The sequence below is a fragment of the Talpa occidentalis genome, unplaced genomic scaffold, assembly GCF_014898055.3.
Source record: "Talpa occidentalis isolate TD23 unplaced genomic scaffold, MPIMG_talOcc4v2.1, whole genome shotgun sequence".
Taxonomy (NCBI): Eukaryota; Metazoa; Chordata; class Mammalia; order Eulipotyphla; family Talpidae; genus Talpa; species Talpa occidentalis.
The window spans coordinates 127,998,769-128,018,768 of record NW_026555331.1 but is presented as its reverse complement, the minus strand read 5'-3'; the positions used below and the strand labels follow the sequence as shown (position 1 = coordinate 128,018,768).

Genomic DNA, 20,000 nt, shown 5'->3' with positions numbered 1-20,000 from the left:
CGCGCAGGCCTCTCCTGCCGCCCGCTGCTCCCCTCAGCAGTGTACTTCGGTCCTTCTGCCTGCTCTGCTCCCCGCTCTGGCTCTGGTGAATTCTCTCACCCTCCCGTGCTTCTGACTGTACCCAGTGCTTGTATAAATAAATAAATAAATAAATATTAAAAAAAAAAGAAGAACCTGTGGAAAGTCTCAAGCTCTAGATCAAGAGGAATAACAAGCAAAACATATTTTTAAAACATTATTTAAAGAGGGACACTTTTTTAAAGGATAATGACAAAGTAATAGTCTGTTGCATTCTCAAAGAATTTAATATACAATGACTATTTATTTCATTATATCACTGCCTTGTACGAAAATCTTAACTGAGACACAAGGATGAGATTGAATTAAGCCCAAATTCTTCAATCATTCTCAACGGGTCGGTCTCAGCCTACCTATGAACAGCGATATGTCTAAATAAAAACTTCCATTTCAGACTCAAAATAACATCCTTAAAAGTTCAAGCTCCAAGCCATTTTTCATGCTGACTTAGTCTGTGTTTCCTGCCACAGCCCTGTTTGTGTATACAGAACCTCGATTCCCTTCTGCTCTGTATTATAACTATGAATATCCTGTCTACTGTCTACTACTTAGGGACCGACTGATACCTACTTCTAAAGTCTTTGACTAGTTCAGCTTGTACTGACTTCCTACTTTGAACTTCCAAAGCATGCTTTGTTGATTATTCTGATGCTCAAAAATGACAGAATCTTTGAATCCTGAAATCAAAGAGCATCTCCTCTCTTTTCAGGGCTTGTAATTCTTCCTTATGTATCCTCTTCTCCAGTGGAGTCATTGAAGGTTTTTAATTACCAGTGTGTCATTTAACACAATAAATTTTATGTACTTAGTATTTTGATTAACTTGTAAGTGTATCATAAAGTAATCCTGAATAGTTTTAGGCACCTCATTTACAATCTATCATCATACAGCAGTGATTTACAATACAGTGTTTAGGAATATAGTGGACTTTGAGGATAAAATGCTTGGGTTTGAATCCTGGCTCTTTTACTTACTAGCTGTGTGATCTTCAGGAAGTTATGCAACATGCCTGAAACCTCTGTTTGCTACTTTATACTGTTGTCATGAGGATTAAATCATTTTATAATATATGTAAGCCATATGGAATAGTGCCTGAATTGTAAGTGGTTAATAAATGTTTGATGTGGTCCTTATTATAGCTTATAAACCTTTTGGAAAAAGGTGTGGCATAAATACATGAATTAATTTTTAAACATTGTTTGAACTTAATTAGTTCTAAAAATACTTTAGTTTCTCGCCCAGAGTGAGATTTTTTTTATGACTATATCAGAAAAATCATAAAACAAAGATATATGCGCCCCACATATCAGATACCAGCATTTGGATTATTAAAGTAATGGCTTGTAATACTTCCTTGATAGTACATTTAAAGTAATAAAAGGAACTAAGTAATGCAACATATTATTCTATTCAAATTATTTACTACACAATTCTAAACAATAAGCACTAAGCCAAAAGTCCAAGTTTTATCTCAAATCATTTGTGGATCAACACAGAAAAGTACATTTCAAAAGAGAAGGGCCATCATTGAAATGTTCTGTACACAGAGCCTGGACACTTATTCTCTTCGGCCATCCATCCCAGGCCTCATCATTAGCTTGTCATTAAAATCATTAACATACATGATTGAATGGTCCAGGCTGGCATCACTTTTGTTATGCACATTTGGGTTTATGAAATCTGATAACACATATTCAGCTGGAGAAACCTTAAATAGATGAAGTCAAGGTTGCACTAAAAAGTCGACATTTTGAGAGACTCAGTTATATATACAAATAGCCTGTTAGAAAATGAATTTTTCTACAAAAATTCATTTATGCTGTGTATTGAGTTGAGTCCCTTGTGTCCACAGTGAAGTAAAAACCATTATTTTCACTTTGACAGGAAAAGCCAATAACATATTACCATTGGTACTTATTGTTAATCATTAATTCAATAAAAATGTATTGAGTTCCCTCTCTATATAAGTCACTGTGGGAGCATGTAAATATCAATCAAAAATTTCGCATTCCAGTATAAGAGAAATATGTGCTCAAATAACTGCAAGATTAACAGTCATAATAATGCTAAGAAAAGTAGCAATTAAGTAGAATGGGGGGAGTTAATATCTAAGAGAGATTATTTGCCTCTAAGAAGAACCCAATGCATAGAAACTTCTAATGGAATTTATTAAACACAGTAAAAGTTTCACATGGACAAAAGAGAAATTTTTGACTCTCTTGATGATAGAACTCTTTTTGGGTTTGAAGATCTACTCGGGATGAGTTAGATATTTACCATGTCATTTTTACCCCACTGATTTTAAATTTATGCACTACTTCCATCAACTATAATTTGCGTTATCATGTAGATTAAATGACAGTTCTTAAAAGGGCCCATGATAATAAAGAAAGTAGAAGATACTTCAAACAATCAAAGAATCAGTTCTTTCCAGGAGTACAACAAATAACATTTTAAATTAGGATTTAGAATACTTTAAAAACTTATGAGCAAAAAGAAGGGAAAAAACTAGTGATTTTATTTTCTCATTTGTGAGTAAAGGATATTTACTCATTTGTGAGTAAAGTGATTTGTTTTTCTTATATATTAAGGCTGAAGTCTACATAGTAGGGTTGGATGATTTACCAGCCATTTATTTATTTGTGGGGTACCCAATACTCTGTGCCAAGCATCTGTATTATTACAGATTTAAGAATACAAACCTTGGCACAGAAGGACACAGATACAAGGGAAATAAATATGTTTACTTTGATAGAGACCTTAGTAGTTCTTCCAGACCTGATAAACTGTGATATTTTTAAGTGGCTTATGTAACCTTATATTTGATTTCAGAGAAAATTTGGCAAATAATGGACATCTTTTCAAATTAATATCCGGGAACTCATTGTAAACAATTGAAAAAAGTGTTCTTTGAAGCAGAGGATTTCTAATTCAACTATTTCTTTAGTTCACTGCATACTATTTACTACAAATAAACAGTGAAAGTGTTATGTTCCTCACTTAAAGAAGGCATACTGACCTCCTAATTTGATATAATTTATACTTTTAAGAATTAAAATCTCTTTAGATAATTGGAGGGAAAAGTACTTAGTGTAGAGAGATATAAAGTCTATTTTTATTTTCTGACAGATGCAAAGTCAGTAACAACATATAAGTACTTCTTAAGGATAAAAAGACTTGGAGTCAGTGTGGACAACAAGTCCTGTTCCACAGTTTTTAGCCCAATAGAGGAAATAAGATGCAAACAGAAGTAACTTTGCTACCAGGCAAAATGTGGTCTATTATTACAGTCGGTAGTGTTATGATAGGAGATAAATACGAGCAATGCAATAAGTGAATGTTCTAAGAAGGAACATGGTGTCACTTCAGAGGGCTTTGAAATATGTGGGAATGATGTTATGCAGAGTTGAAGAAAGGGACATAGAGTGAAATGGAAAAAGTGGAGAATCTTAGAGGTGCTGTGAGAAACCTAAGAGTGTGTAGAGGCAATGGAGAAAGGAGGAGTATTAAAAAAAAGGGTGTTAGAAAGCAGGTCAAGGGCAGGTAGTAGAGGGCCCTTGAGTTGCTTTTTATGGAATTTAAAATTTATCCTCTGCCAACTGAAGGGCTACTGATGATTTTTGACCATGGAGGTGAAAAGATGGAAGTTTTAGAATATTAGGACACTGGAGGTAGTTTACCAGTTGCGAGCTTACTAAACTGTGTTATAAAGTAATGATGGTCAAGATTAAGGTGGCAGGATTAGAAACTAGGGAGAAAAATGAAAAATTTAAGCTATAAATTTTATTGTAAAATGTTTTGCATCTGTTGTCCTATGAAATCATTTCCTTTTATAAGTTACCAAGGAGACAAAAGGGCCTAAATCTATTATTTTTATTTTAAAGTCTGGGCTCTTATGATATTTTAAAGAAAACTAGTTTTAAATTGAAAAATTGAATATCAAGGGAAAAGGGCATAAAAATGTGGCATTTTTTCCAAGTGAAAAAATCAAATATTTCCACAGAGGACTAGCAAAAAAGAAAAGAGATAAAGCTTTGTAAAGTGAGGTACATAAACCTACTCTGGTCTTGCTAATAATCTCCAAATAATTTGGTGACTTTGAAAAATACCCTTACCTTAACAAGAAGTTGAAGAGGAATGAACTCACAGATATAGATCCCAAGTCCCTGTCTAATATTTCCTTGTAAGTGTTCCTTTCTAGGCAGACTGCCCAAGCCAAGACAAAGGAATTATTATCTCAGCTCTCTGTAAAACCTATGCTATATATCTTAGTTATCTTTACCCATATCATCATATCCTTTGTACCAATCCTCTTTCTTCCTTCCTGTTTAACATTAGGATGAAAAATTTTAAGAATGCCATATTTACAGGCAAAAAAAAGTTATCAACAATAATTTCATAAATTTCAACTTAAAAAAAATTAACTTCATGTTAATCATAATTCAAACTACATCTTTCACAAAGACTTTTCTGATTCTCCTGTGTATGAACACGCTGGGGTCTTTGAATTCACAATTGGGTTATAACCATCCTTCATTCTTTCACTTGGTTTCTTTTATTATTATGTACCTAACCATCCCTGTATTTCAGTTTTACCTCTTTGTAAGTATAGATCATGTGCCAGTTTCCAGGAGAGCACATTGCACTTAGTAAGTGCTCAGTAAATGTTCATTCAACTCAGAAGAATGAAACATCACTGTTCCCACCAAGCCTTTACCAGAATGGAATGCAAAGTAGCAGTTGATTTTATACTGTAGTTTAATCTCTGTTTTATAGCCTGCCCTCTTTAATGGTATATACCAAAAAACAGAGAGGATTAGCTATATTAAGTGACTATTTTGTTGCCTAAAGAGATGTTGCTTCTTTAAGTTGTGAAATTTATAAGTACCCAAGGCACCAATGAAAGGAAGAAGAAATGATAATGTTTACCTACACCCTAAAGCAAAGAGTCAAATTATAATGAGAAAGTTTATATGTTTAGATTGTGGTCACACAGTGGATTCCCCAGAGGAATGTAAATTGTCTTCATTTTTCTTTATTCAAGACTAAGAAAAAATTGTAGAAATAATTTTTCTTTAGAATAAGAAAGTATTATGGGCAAAGTTCTCTTAAAATAAGGTGTTCAAAATGTTTTTCAGTCAATAGATGCTAGAATGTAGACTCTCAACAGTGTTTCCTTATTTAGTTATTATTAAATGTAATGATTAAAATATTCATATAGTATAACTGCTTATGAGAATTTCAGTAGTATAATGTAAATTTGATTATCTTTTGGAAAACAGTATTCATTAATACCATAAAGCTAATTATAAAAATTTTAAGTGTTAAATATTATTATAGAGATCATCAAATGCTATGAAGAAAAACTTTTAAAAACCATGGGTTATATCTATAACATAGGCAATTTCAGGAAATGTAAAACTAATTTTTATCAAACATTTATAAGTAAAGACTAAATGTCAGAGTAGATCAAAATTGAAATTATTTTTATGTGGCTTACTCATTATAGGATACCCCTGTATACATTTTCTTTAGATAATTCTAGTTATTTGAGAAAAAATTTAATACACTTAATATAATGTACCTATTGAGAAAAAATACTACAATTTTTTTTTAGAGATGCATCTAATAAAAATCCTGTAAGAAAGTTTTAAACCATTTCCTTTGCCCTACTATACCTGAAGGATTTAAGATACTTCCATTAGTAACTATAGATGATTAACATAAAAAATTTTACTTCTTGGTTCATATTCAAAAAGCTATTTTCAACATGAGGGCCCTAATGCTTTGATTTTTACTATGGAAACTGATTTTATTTGACCCAATATAGCAATTTTTATTCAGTAAAATTAACTTATATATATGGGACTTTGTGAAACACTGAATGTATTAAAATAGTGTAACTCTTCAGCCATGCATCTATTTCCTACTCAATTCAATGCATTCAAGTCCTTGATTTTATGGTTTCTTGATCTCTACTTTCACTGAATTTAGTTCTGGTACGTTTGACTTACACGAGAGAGATTGGCTAGCTCCAGTAAAAAAATGTCTATAATCATATCAATTCTTCTTTAGCTCTTAATATTGTGTCCTATTGTTGATTAATGGCATTTCAAAATATCAGCATAGACTGAGTATTGCTATATGCTAATGTTGTCTGTTGGACTGTATAGATTTTGAGCATTTCATAAAATAGTATCAAATTTTTTCTAGTTAAAAGGAGAAACTCAGAGAACTTGGAATTTTCTTTTTTTAAAGCGAATAAAATTTATTACCTGACTTTTTCTTAAAAAGATAAAATGACATCTATTATTTACCATACTTTCTAAGAGTCAGGGAGCTGAAAAGAGCTTAATTAATTGATTCTGGCTTAAGATGTCTCATAAGTTGCAGTCAAGGTATCACCTATGGCTTTGGTCATCTAAAGGCTTGACTGGTATAGTAACATACAACTCAAGGGCGTGATCTCACACCTCTAAATCAAATACAATGTTATAAACCAATGTTATATAACTCAATAAAAAAAAAAATATCCTGATGGGCTGAAGGATCTGTTCCAAAGTTCACTCACATGGCTAATGGTTGGCGGCAGCAGGATCTGATGTGGAATAATAGTTTCAAGATGGAATTTTCTTTTAACTATATACATTGTCTATTTAGTAGTTAGCACAAAGCTGCTGAATGAATAATGATAATTACTAGTATGTATTTGAGAGTATTTATTCAATTAGTTCAAATTTGCCAATGGCAAGACCTTCATGCTTACTACAGAAATATCAGTTTTGAAGATACAAAATGAATTCCAAAATATACATACAGGACTCTTTTTTTAAGATAGATTTAGTTTCATGTGGCTCAATTTTTGCTTTGGTTTGTCATATTTTTGAGTAGCTAATCTTTATTCACTGATATAAGATCTAATCATATCAAACAAAACTTTTAAGTCATTTTCAACAGTTTCACAGGAAAATTGTTAAAGTAACTAATGCTCATTTAGAAAGCATATGAAAAATGAAGATGGTAGAAATTCAATTTTACTCATTTCCTTCTAGTATATATATACAAGGAAATGATATAATCATATTTTGAATTTAGTGATTGATTTATAAAAATGGTGATTTAGTTATCTCTATTTGTATAAAGTCAGGTTGAATGAAACCGAATCATGTTACTTAAACATTTGAAATTTTAAGAGTAATAGTTTGTTTTTTATTTAGGAAGTACTTGAGTTTATTTAACATATCACAGAAATAACTAATAAATAAAATTAAAGGTTTAAATGGAAAAGTGTTATTTTAAAAGAAAAAAATATTAGCACGTTTTCAAATGGGAACTGATCTTAGGCTAATGTGAGTAATTAAATAACTAAAGTTATTTATATAGTCATAAAGGAATTATTTAATTCCATTTAACATATTATTTTGAAATGATAAACCTGATTTCTTCTACTAAAATCTTGATTTTATATTCTAAATTTATGCATACTGAAGTGAATAAGAAAACCATATAATTAAAAACAACTAGAAATGATAAATTAGCTCTTATTTTGCCTATTAAGAAATTATAAAACATCTTTCCCAGTGTGGTTCAGGTTTTTCCAATTTATTATTTTTGAAGATTGTTTTCTCTCCTGTAAATTAAAAGAACAATTACCACAAAAATTGTAGTGTCGAATGAGTTGATTTCTTTTTTGATTTGGATGGGTTTGCACATAACTGCTACCTTGGGATGGTATTCAGAACCATAACATCAGTTCAACAGAAAAAAACCCTGTGTGTTTCTTGGTGAAAAAGAAAATATTCCTCTTCTCATACATGTGCAACCATTAAAAGGTGGTGAAAAATTGGAACAAACAAATGATACCTCATTTCTTATAGATTATATAGTTTACTTCATTCAGAAAAGCAAAGTAGGAAATGCTCATAAAACACACAATTTCCTCTACATTTTTCCCTGGCAATGATAAATAGCAAAATAAGTTTTAATTTTTCATCTTAAAGTCAAAATACAGCTTTAATCTAAGATATTTAATAAATCTTTATAGCTTCTTAATTCTGTATTTTTAAAAATGTGACATTTAGTGTTTGGTTGCAAAGAAATATTTTCAGATAACTGTAATAAAAGTTTCTCTATGACACAATGCCAGCTATAAGGACACAGTTTATAATTCTATCCTGCATCCCAATAGATCTGACTCCAAGGAAGAGTTCCAAAGTTCCATTTAAAATCAATAGAAGTTCTAAGAAATACAATAAAAAGGTGGATTAAAGTTAATGAAAAATAAGTTTATAAATTGCATGCATATATATGGATAACAAAATTTCTCTAAGATTTCTTGCCCTTAACTTCATCATTATATTGAAACTTATTCAAATTCATTGTTGAAAGAAACAAATTGCAACACTGTTTAAAGAAACTGGATATTAACATGCTTTGAAGGCTTACTCCCAAATGATTTCAGAGAGCTTTACTGATTGAAAACAACAACAAAATTCTTCAGGATTTACCATTCCATTTGATCTGAAAAAGTGATAGATGTGACTAAACAGTTCTAATAAAATGAAAATATAGATTTAATTACTTTGATTATTTATCATTACAAATATATTATGTCCAATCTCAAAACCAAAATAGTTGCCACTTGAGATACAATTGATACCATTCCATTTTGTGTGTCATAAAAAGACACTTGCTACAAACATTCAGGTATGAATGCTTTTGCATTTCTAATCTCTTGAAGAGAAAAATAAAGTTTAAATTACATCTTGACCCCCAACCATTAAAGTCAGGCTTGCTGATACTCCAAAACTCAGCTGAGCCATATATTCAAAAATTGTATTTCTGCTTATTCCTCAGACCAAGTTACAATCAGAACTGTCAGGAAGGGTATATATGGGTATATGTCCTGGTCTCTCTGTTTCCCTGTTTGACAACTTTGGATTCATGCTCCTTGAAGCTCTTCACTCCAAAGTCCTAGAGTTGGGCCCTATAGCTATGGCGAGGCCCCGGCGAGGAGTATCTTCTAGACTGCTGCCCATTTCCCTTGGCCAGGCTGCCCTGATGGGATGCTGCTAATCTACTGCTGCTGATTCCGGGTGGAGTTGTCTTCTGACTATCTTCACATACTTCTTTGTGGGAGGATTACATATGGTCTTTCTCATCATCAGGTCTAACTAATCACCGAGACTGGCTGTTGGAGCTATTTCTTTCCTCAAATTAAACCGTAGGACTGACTCTGTGTTTATTCAGTATTCTCCTGAATATACTTAGTCACACTCTTTATTATAAACACCAGAATGGAATAGAGAGTAAATACAATATTTACTTTTCAGGCTAAATCTAGAACATTAGCTATATCTCTGATTTAATAATTAACAAAGAGGATCTTAGATTTAATGTTGCAAATGTGAATTTATTGATAGTAAGATAACTGTGTGACCACTGATTATGTTTCCATTAGTGTCTTGCTGATGGTATTCCATTTTTAGTCTTTGGGTCTTATGTTGAGCAAACTAAAAAGTGTTATTTCCTCTTGTTATGTTAAACTATTTGGTTACCTGTTGCTTAATAAATGATTTAATTCTATCATAATATTAGAAACTGCTTATATATTGTAGGAATCCTAAGATAACATTTTATTTAATTATTTATTTATTTTTAAAAGATGTATTTATTTATTTATATAAGCACTGGATATAGTAAGAAGCACGGGAGGGTGAGAGAATTCACCAGAGCCAGAGCAGGAAACAGAACAGGCAGACCGACAAAATACACTGCTGTGGGGAGCAGTGGGCATGGCAGGAGAGGTCTGTGTGCCATGTGGGACCCTCACCTGGTGGCCAGGGGGATCGAACCGGATGGAACCGGCACTGCAGAGGCTGCAGTCAGCTTCGCAGCACAGCGCTCAACTGCTGTGCCACTGGGGAGGCCCAATAACATTTTAAACTACATTCCTGGTGTCAAAGTATTCAAATATATCATGGTACTTATGTGGATGGTTAACTTTAAATTCTTTCAAAGTAGTCAAAAATACATATTATTTGAACATATACTGAAATACAACCTCATAATGTAAATTATCTTCACATCAATATTCAACGATGAAGTGTACTTTATATTGATAAGTATCTTTAGTTATAAAATGCCTGTGGTCACTAAAATGTACATCCACTTCCCAAGCCCAACGTCAAAAGGTGAAGTGAAAGTACCATCTGGATATACAAAACCTTTATTTTCACCTGGCACTAGCAGTTGGAAAACATTAATACTGAACAGCAATATTCACTCTTTAAATAATTTAGTCAAAGACTTCTGACCCTTAGAGAAAGAAAATTTCTAAGGCTCAACTAGTGTTAGTGCAAATGATAATGTACCTTCTAACAAAGTATCTTCTTTAGATATAAAACAGAAGCAGTAAGCTACAATACTGTCAGCTAAAATTTTTAGACACACTTTGCCTAAATTGTGGGGATTCATACCACAGATGTCAGATATCATCTGTATGTAGTTCTATAAAAATCCTTCAAAACCCTACAGGAACCCACAAATTTCCACAATTGGCACTGTGGGGATACAACACTTTTTAGCTGAAGGCACTGTACCTCTGGGAGGATCTTTTTATTAAGAGGAACTAGAATGGATTGTAAGTGCCACATATGGGGACTGGAATAATGTAAAAAAGAACAGCAGCTACTGAGCCACACTTGTAGCACTCAAAAAAAAAAAAAAAAAGATGATAAAGAGCTGACATAATCATAAGTTCTGTACAATCACTTTGGAACAAGATCTCAAAGCTAACTAGCAAAGTTAATGAAAAAGTTTAGAGATTAAATAAAAATGGAATTAAATCAGAAAAAAAATATTATGAGGCCCAGAAATGCTAGGAAAAAACTTAAAGGTGAATGAAAACATGAGAATTAGAAAATCTGTGAAAATATTTGTAGTAAAAAACTGCCTTAGGTTCAGAACTTCATAATCCATCTTAATGATTCAAAATCTCAGGAAAAAATAATGCAGGCTTAACAGGTATGAAAACAATGAGAGCATTCCACTTGTTCAAGTTGCCTATCACTTTCAGCCATTTTCTTCTAAAATACAGAGCCACTCCAATTTCAAAAATGCTTTTGTTCACAGAGATCTAAGATCTCTAGGGATTTTATATAAAATATACCAACCAAAGGTGTAGGGTCTGCAAAGTCTATTTTTTAGATATTCAGTAATGTTTTACAAAATCAGAGTCTGTCTTTGGATGTAAGATATTGCCAGGAGAGGCTTAATCTTATCATTGGAGTCATATAACAATTGAGATTCTCAAGAAGGAGAGAGTGTTTAAAGATGGCTGAGGCATGTGATATATAGAAAGTTCTGGGGCACAGAGAATATGTGTTCATTTTTTAATCCAACAGATTAATGTCATCTCCATTGTGGTTCTTCAGTAATACTACACTACTTCTTAAATATAATTCCCTCAGCCTTTGATTTCCTTTCCTTAAAATTTTGGGTTCTAAGGACACAACAAATTTATTGAGTCTTATATGAACCACATTAACATTCTAATTCTATAAAGAAGATCCTTAAACTCAAACTTCAAATATTTGCTTTAATAAGAGGGAGAAAATAATAATCACCTGCAACTAATATAGGATATTAGCAAGTAGAACTTTCAAATGACATAGAGGCTAAGAGAATTCAGGATGACATGTAAGGAATGATCTGAAAACTCAACAGTGGGAGACTCCAATAATCAGAAAGGGAACGACATGACAAAGGAAGGCTTTGTGCATGAAAACCTCAATACAAAACCAGCTCAGGAAGGACATTTATTTTGATCTCTAGAAACAAAATTTGAAAGTATAAAAATGGGGATCTCATTTAACATTTTTACAAGAGAAAAAAGGCAAATGAGTCAATGTACTGATAGAACAAGAAGAAACAATTGCTTAATAAATAAACTGAGTTGAACTAATATGGTGGGTTCATCATTAAATTCCTCTTCAGGTTTGGAAGGAGAGAAAGCAGAGAGATTCTGCCAGTATGAGTTCACCTTTCAGGTGCTGAAAGTGTTTTCTCCTTTCATTAATTTAAGTCTAATACATGGGGAAAGAGAGTAAGTTGAAATTATTTCCACTTAAATACAGTATCACTCCTAAATCTTCAAGTAGTTTTTTTAATAGGCAAATGACACAAAATAGGAATCTTAAGTCATTTTTACTTATGTTCTACAGAAACATGAAAGTCAAGTAATCTGGGAATATTTTCATTGAGATACATAAGGAACGAGTATTATACATTGTAGAGGGCCACAGCTCAGATCTTAAAGTTTTGTTCTGACCAAAGATGACACTCAAATTTTTTCAGGAACAGAAAATATTTTTAAAATCTAACTCATTGAAAAGTGTCAAAACAAATTCCAAAAAATTATTATGCAGAATTTACATCATTCCTCCTGACTCTAAACTTTCCTAGTTTTTGCTAAAATCCCTTTGATCATTCATCTGAATTATATGCATTAATCTCAATAATTTATGTTTTTCTTTTTCAGTTCACCTTCAATGAGATTAAAAAAATTTTTTTAAAGGTCTGGGAGATAATCACAGATGAGGTGAAGGGGTCTGCTACTTTCTATTCACATAAATTTAGATAGCTATAGAATACATATTAATTAAATCACTAAAATTTATTTATCTATTTATTTATTTTTGATTTGTCATAATTATTTATTATGTACTTAAAAATTAAACATAAAGTGGCACCTATCAGAATTAGAAACAAAAAACTGAGCTGTAAATCACTTAAATTATAGAAATGTGCATGGCTATCTGAACAATTGAGACCACCTACTAATTGCTATTACTGTGTAAATGTTCCCTCTGCCTGTACTTCACCCAAATCCCTGAAATACATGTTCTTCCCAAGAGTCAAATGGATTTGGGGAAGTCATCAAACATCTTGTGTAACACCCCAGAAAGGATTCACATTGTCCCTCTGATTAACTGAAAACATCTCCCTGAGCTCTGAGAGCTTTTATGACCACCTCTACCTTGTAGAAGCCATCTATTTTATTATAATTACTATTATTATTAATTGTGGTAAAGTAGATCACTAAAATTTAAAAAAAAAATTTACTTCACCAATGTGTTCTACCAATATTTATTTATTTATTTTTATTTTATTTTAGATTTATTTATTTATTTATAAAAGCACTGGGTACAGTCAGAAGTGCGGGAGGTTGAGAGAATTCACCAGAGCCAGAGCGGGGAGCAGAGCAGGCAGAAGGACCGAAGTACACTGCTGAGGGGAGCAGCGGGCGCGGCAGGAGAGGTCTGTCGCGCCATGTGGGACCTTCGCCCAGTGGCCAGTGATTGAACTGGTGCTGCAGAGGCTGCGGGCAGCTTTGCAGCCCAGTGCTCAACTGCTGCACCACCAGGGGAGGCCCTATTTATTTATTTTTATTTTTAATATTTTTACAGATTTATTTATACAAGAACCTGGGTACAGGCCAGACGTGCGGGAGGGTAAGAGGACTCACCAGAGCCACAGCGGGGAACAGAACAGGCAGATTGACGAAATACACTGCTAAGGGGAGCAGCGGGCGCGGCAGGAGAGGTCTGTCGCAACATGTGGGACCCTCCCTGGCCAGCAGGGACTGAACCAGCGCTGCAGAGGCTGCGGCAGCTTCACAGCGCTGTGCTCAACTGCATGCGCCACCAGGGGAGGCCCTCTACCAATATTTAGAAAGATCTTGTATCTCCCTCATAAAGATGAACATTATATTGTTATATTGAATTATCTCTTCTTTCCTAAAATTTCATGTTTCCCCTTTGTGTTAAGAGTCCTAAGAGAATCCTGGATTTTATTTTTATAGGGATTACTTCATGACGTCAAACCATTTCCAACTAACTGTCCCCTGTCATTTGATTTTTTCATAACCTGTATCATATGGCTACGAAATGCTTACCTTGGATGGTGTAATGTGCTAAGGATTTTAAATACTATACTATGTCTAAAACACAGTCACTGTTCTTAATCTAGGGACAGTGCAAAATGAGCAGGCTATCGTGCATGAACAAGTGTGTTCACACACATGCCATATTAATCCAAGTAATGGGATAAGGAGCAAGTTCTTCAAGGTGGTGGGACAGAGTGCAGGTCCTGACAGCAAAACTACTTCAGAGCGCTTCCTAGGAAACCAGCTCTTAAGAAAAGGTAGGATTGGGGTAAAGGAAAGAAGATGAAAAACAGAAAAAGGAAAGTGCAGGAAGGCAAATTGTTAAAACAAAATAAGTCTGGCAAAGCCTTTATTCAGGGCATTGTAGGAGTGAAAACAGAGTGGATGGCAAGTGCTAAATGTGAAGCATGAAGCTGAAGAAGATGGATAATCATCTGGCTTCATTTGTTCTCCAAAAATAAATTGGAAGTACCAACCTATAAGCTATTTCACACTTCTGAAGCTTCAAAACATTCTCTCTACCAACTTCAAGGACACATCCATATTTTCTTATGTAGGAGTTTATGTTTTGGGAGTTGAATAAGAAGACTAAACAAACAAAAAAAGAAGTTTTGGTTTGGTGTTTTTCTGAGTCTACGGACATTTATACCCTTGGACTCAGCAAAGGAAATGCTGAAATCACATGACCTTTTGAGCCTGTCCTCTATTTCTTTTTTTTTTTTTAAGATTTATTTATTTATGCATACAAGAACTGGGGTACAGGTCAGAAGTGTGAGAAGTGTGGGACGGGGAGTGAGAGGATTCACCAGAGACAGAGTAGGGAACAGAAAAGGCAGATTGAGCAGCAGGTGAGTCAGGAGAGGTCTGCTGCGCCACGTGGGCAGCTCCCTGGCTAAGGATTGAACTCTTGCTGCAGAGGTTGTATATTGCTTCATAGGTTGCATCTTAACCCCTTGTGCCACCAGGGAGGCCCCCTGTCCTTTATTTCTCACCATGGCCTTCAAGTTGCTATGATTTTTCCTAATTTCCTTTTTGTCCCAGGGGTTCGAACTGGCTCTCTTGTTTTAGTACTTTATGCAGCACTGCAAGAATGAAACTTCTACTTCCAGTCTCTGCCAGCTCCAGAAATCCTACAGTGTATGAGTTTTATTCAACTGAATTTCAGTACATTCTCAGATTACTCTTCCTAAAGCACGGCCTGGAAAGTGTGCAACTCAAGATCATAACATTAAACCGCTTCCAAAGAGACAAAAACAAACACCATAAACTGACACTGGAGGCACTCAACTGTCTGGTCCCACTTCAGATATTCTAAATTTTATGTTCCTTTCTATATTTTAAATTTCTTTCAAACCTAATATGCAATGTTTTCTAGGCACATATCTTGAGTTTCTCTTCTGGGTTGGTATCAATTTGAATTTTTCATTACCTAGAACCTCAGTTAAGTTTCCATATCTCAAAAATAAGAATCCTGCCATCTGAGTAACGTGCACTCTCCCATAAACTCCAGTCTCACATGGTTTCACCTTTATCGATCTGCATACTCCATGAAATATACTGGAAGGAGGGTGGAAATGAAGGGGGACTGTCAAGAAAAGTAACCACATATTTATGGTGTGCCTAAAAATATAATTTAAAATGTAAAATACTTTTATATTGTTTATAGTCTCATATATAATAACAATGAGGTTTTAAAAGGGAATGTAAGTCACTAACTAGGTACACAGCAATAGGAGGGACACAAAAAACAATTATTATGTCCAAGACACTCGTTGCTTTTGCCAGAATCCTATGAAGTGGGCATTACTATTACTTACCTCTTTCTTAGCTGACAAAACAGAGGATAGAAATGAATACTACCCAGCTGTTAAATGCTAAATCTGGGAATGGAACCCTACCACCTGTCATCAGAGCCCATATACCAATACACTAGACCTCACTGCCTTTCATTTATAGTCGCATCAGTATAACTATAATTCTCCAAAACAACAAAAACATCCCACAATTCCATTTCAGGATACATAAATATACTGTTTAAATGTATAAAAATTCTTTCACTTCTGTTTAATTTTCAGAGTACTCTGAAATGCATTGAATTAGATACTCTCACAATCAAATTTTTTTCTTTGCCTCATAATGTATGTAAAGTGTCTTAGGGTTAAGTATAAGCATCTTAAAAATATAAAGACAAAGTGACATTCTGTCCATAATATTTGACATCTAATGGACAAAAAATTAATGACCACAGCAGAAAAAGATTCAAAGAATGATAACATTTGGTCTTCCTCTAATTTATATCTTTTCTGAAATCTATTTCCAACCATCCTAGGAAAGCTTTCCTTTTATCTCTCTGTAGAAAATACACATAAATATTTTTCACATGCTCAAATTCATAAAAATATAAACTGTAAAATACATTGACTGTGAACATTTTAGTTTTAAAAGCCCACCGTGGCAGTATATCAGCCATTAAAATACAATTTTTATACAGTGTTTTACATATATGTATTATTTTTTCCTTGAGGTAGTTCACAATTAAACTGTAAATTAATAATAAAATGAAAAACCTAAAACAGCAAATGTCAAATGAAAAATACTAATAACCTAACAACGCCATAATTTAGCCCAATTATTATTATTTTAGGTTCTAAAGTATAATGATCTAATAAACTATTTTATTTAATCATTAAATTTTTATTTTAATATTCCTATCACTGACAATTATGTTAAAAAATCACTTCTTTACCTATTTTCTATATATAGTCTATAATAGCCACTATATATTGCCTATTCGCACAGGGAGTTGCATCAATAGCTTAAACACTTTTATTATGAATGGCTTTCGTTTCTCTGAAATAGGTCTTTTTTTTTTTAAAGGGAGAAAACAGGATCTAACTCTTGTTTGCTCTTTAAAGTTTTATTGTTTTAGCATTTTATACAGGGAGTGAGCATTAGCATACTCTGGAGAACTGCTGAAAGTAAAAGGCCTCAAGCTACCCACTGCATGGCTGATAGGATAAAGCAGGGATATAAAAACTTTTGTCTGATTGCTCACTTTCCTTGTTTTAGAGTACTGCTACTCTCAAGAGCATATATTCATGTTCTTTCTACTTCGAGTTTTATTACTTCTTTTGTATTATTTAATACATCTAAAGACACTTCCAAAAGACAAATTTTTCCATTTTGAAAAAGTAATGGTTTGGAACCTGATAAAACACATTAATGTTCACAGTGTGTTTTTCACAAAGGTGATAGAGTAAAAGTGCTATAAAGCAATTAGGCACAAGATCTTAAAGACATTAATATGTCAAACAGAATAAGACGTTAAAAAAGTCAACAAAAATAATATCCTGTGAAAGGTCAAATGGAAATAGGCACGTATGAAGACCATATTTCTCTTTCAGGTCTTTGACTAGATATTTAATGGAAAAACAGGAAAGGAAATATAAAAATGAGAGAAAGTATTATTCTTACCTTAATAAATGAGAATAGAAGTATATGATGTTTAACTCTAAGAAGTATGCACATAAGTTACAACTGATCCTAATTCCTCAGTGATGTGTATGCTTCATTTATTCAGATTCTAATTTTTCCTCCTGAATTGTGCTACGGAGCTCAACACTTTTCAGTAAACAATAAACTGATATACTTGGCCTACTGAGGACGGCCAGGCATTTTTTAAAGTGTCATACACATTTCTGAAATCCACAATACATCAATTTTTAATACATCTACTCTCTCAGCTCCATTAAAAAGATGGTAAGGGAAAGATTTTAGAGTAATTAATGATATAGTTAGCTGCTAAATATTAATAGGAATCGTAGTCTTGCATAAAATATAACATATAAACCTTGCCAATACAGACGCACCAGTAATTAAAGTTGAATATGTAATTACCCTGATTTATAAGACAGGCAAAAAGTTACACTTTACTAGCTTCTATGTAAACTGTGGGTAACAGTTAAACTTTGCATTTTACAGTTTATAAAAATGGCATGGCAATATCTTGACTACAGTTCATAAATGGTTTAGAGACATATAATAGTAGTAAAAATTACAACAACTTATTCCATCATGAATATTCTTATTGCACCATACAAACCAAACTGTGATAATAACCCATACGATGTAGACTCATCTTAGTTACGGCTTTACACCCAAGAGAATGCTAGTACTACAAAGAATTTGTAGAGGACTGCTTGTACAGTTATTATAGGACATTGGAGACAATCTAAAAGAAGTATTAAAACTGATTTTGATGCACTTTATCATATCATGGACATGGTGCAATTTCACACCACTTAAACTTATATTTTTTACTTACATGCCATTAAAAACTTCAGAAGAATACTAAATTTTGGAACCATATGAATATAGGTTCCTCCATTTACAGAGACTGTAAACCACACTTACATGTGAGGCTGAGGTGAGCAGCCCGGACTGCTGTTCCCATTGCTGTCGATGTGGTCCAGGGAACCGTTAAGGTCTTCATGGACGGCCTGCAGTAGGCCACTAGATGCATTATTGATCAGTCCGGGATTACTTAGCAAAGGTAAACTGCTCTCTGCCAAGGCAGCCTAGTAAAATGAAGAGTGTGTAAAACAACTTTTGAAAGGTACCTTAAAATAATTTTAAAAACACTTATCTTTCTTTTAGTGGGCTCAGATCATAATGCAGATATTTTGGAAGAATTTAAATAAAATGTATGGGAAAGGCAAAAATTCCTAGCTGGCATCTTGTGGCAGAGATACCAAAGACATTAAGTGAAAATTTAAGGGAAGTTATGGGAAAATATAACAATAGTTCGCCTAGCTGAATTTTTCACTCATGTTTCAGCCTTCCACATAATGAAATGTTGTAGCCTCACATGCAGTGAGAAATACTCCAAGATAATATAAGCAATTGCTCTGCTTTTTAAAAATGACCAGAACTTAACTCAAAATAAAGAAGTCCTGACATTTGGCTCCTCTGCATAAAAATTATATATTATAATTAAACTTTAAAGTTTTTGCCACAAGCACCATGTTCCCCAACACTATGATGTGAAATCATTTATGACAGCCTGAATAAATATTAATGCATAGCCACATGCATTTGCAAAAGCTTCTATCAATCTAGCTTTCGCAGGAAAACCGAGTGTTCCCGATTTTGCCACAGGGTGTCCTTCTTGCTTCTTCACATCAAAAGTAGTTTGAATTAGAACCAGTGCTTTCTACAGTACTAGGTACTACAACTTATTTGGATGATAAACCAACTATTAAGAACAATCAAATACCACTTAAAAACGGAGCCAGGCCAAAAAAAAAAAAGAACATTCAAATACAAGGATAATAAAAAGGTGCATTTAATGATATTACCTGCAAACTGGCATTAAGAGCTGCTCCATAGCCTAAACTGGTAGGTATATTTTTTACTAAGGTTGGACTTCTGGAAAAAAAAAAAATATCAAATTGATCTATAAGTCAAAATATAAAATATGTGGATCTCAATAGTCTCAGTTAAAAAGATATGTACTGGCTGTTCTCACACTATTAGTCCAGAGCAGATGTATCTAAGGACACAGAAATAAGGTGACAGAGTTCAAATGTATAATTCTTAACCTTCTATAGATTGACTTAGGCCAGGAATAAAAGGAATGACACTTTACACTACAGTATGCAAGCAAAGTGGGGCATTACCTTGAGGATCCCTAAATCTGTTTTAGCTACATGAAGGTTTTACTTCCAAGAACAACATTAATATAAAATTTTTAAAGATGTAAATATACAACACAATTACCAATTTGATGCAATCAGGAAATAATTAATGGTTAATTTCCAGAACACCATGAATTACCATAACAAATTACCATAGTTAATTAAATGACAACATAATAAATTAACTATTTCTTGAATGCAGAAATTAGCACACACTTGACTACAGAAATCAAAAGTGAAGGGCCAATGGTAGATAACATACTTTAAAGTCATGTCTT

The 20,000-nt window shown here is 33.3% G+C and overlaps 1 protein-coding gene across 4 annotated transcripts in view; it reads right to left on the bottom strand.

Moving 5' to 3' along the window:
* FOXP2 (forkhead box P2) overlaps positions 1-20,000 on the bottom strand; it is a 1,127,785-nt gene that overhangs the window by 9,178 nt on the left and 1,098,607 nt on the right. For all 4 annotated transcript variants that reach the window (XM_054692568.1, XM_054692569.1, XM_054692570.1 and 1 more), the window contains 2 exons: positions 19,384-19,453; positions 18,440-18,603 (listed from right to left, as the gene is read on the bottom strand). In XM_054692568.1, coding sequence (XP_054548543.1) covers positions 18,440-18,603; positions 19,384-19,453 — 234 coding nt within the window. The remainder of the gene's footprint in view (positions 1-18,439; positions 18,604-19,383; positions 19,454-20,000) is intronic.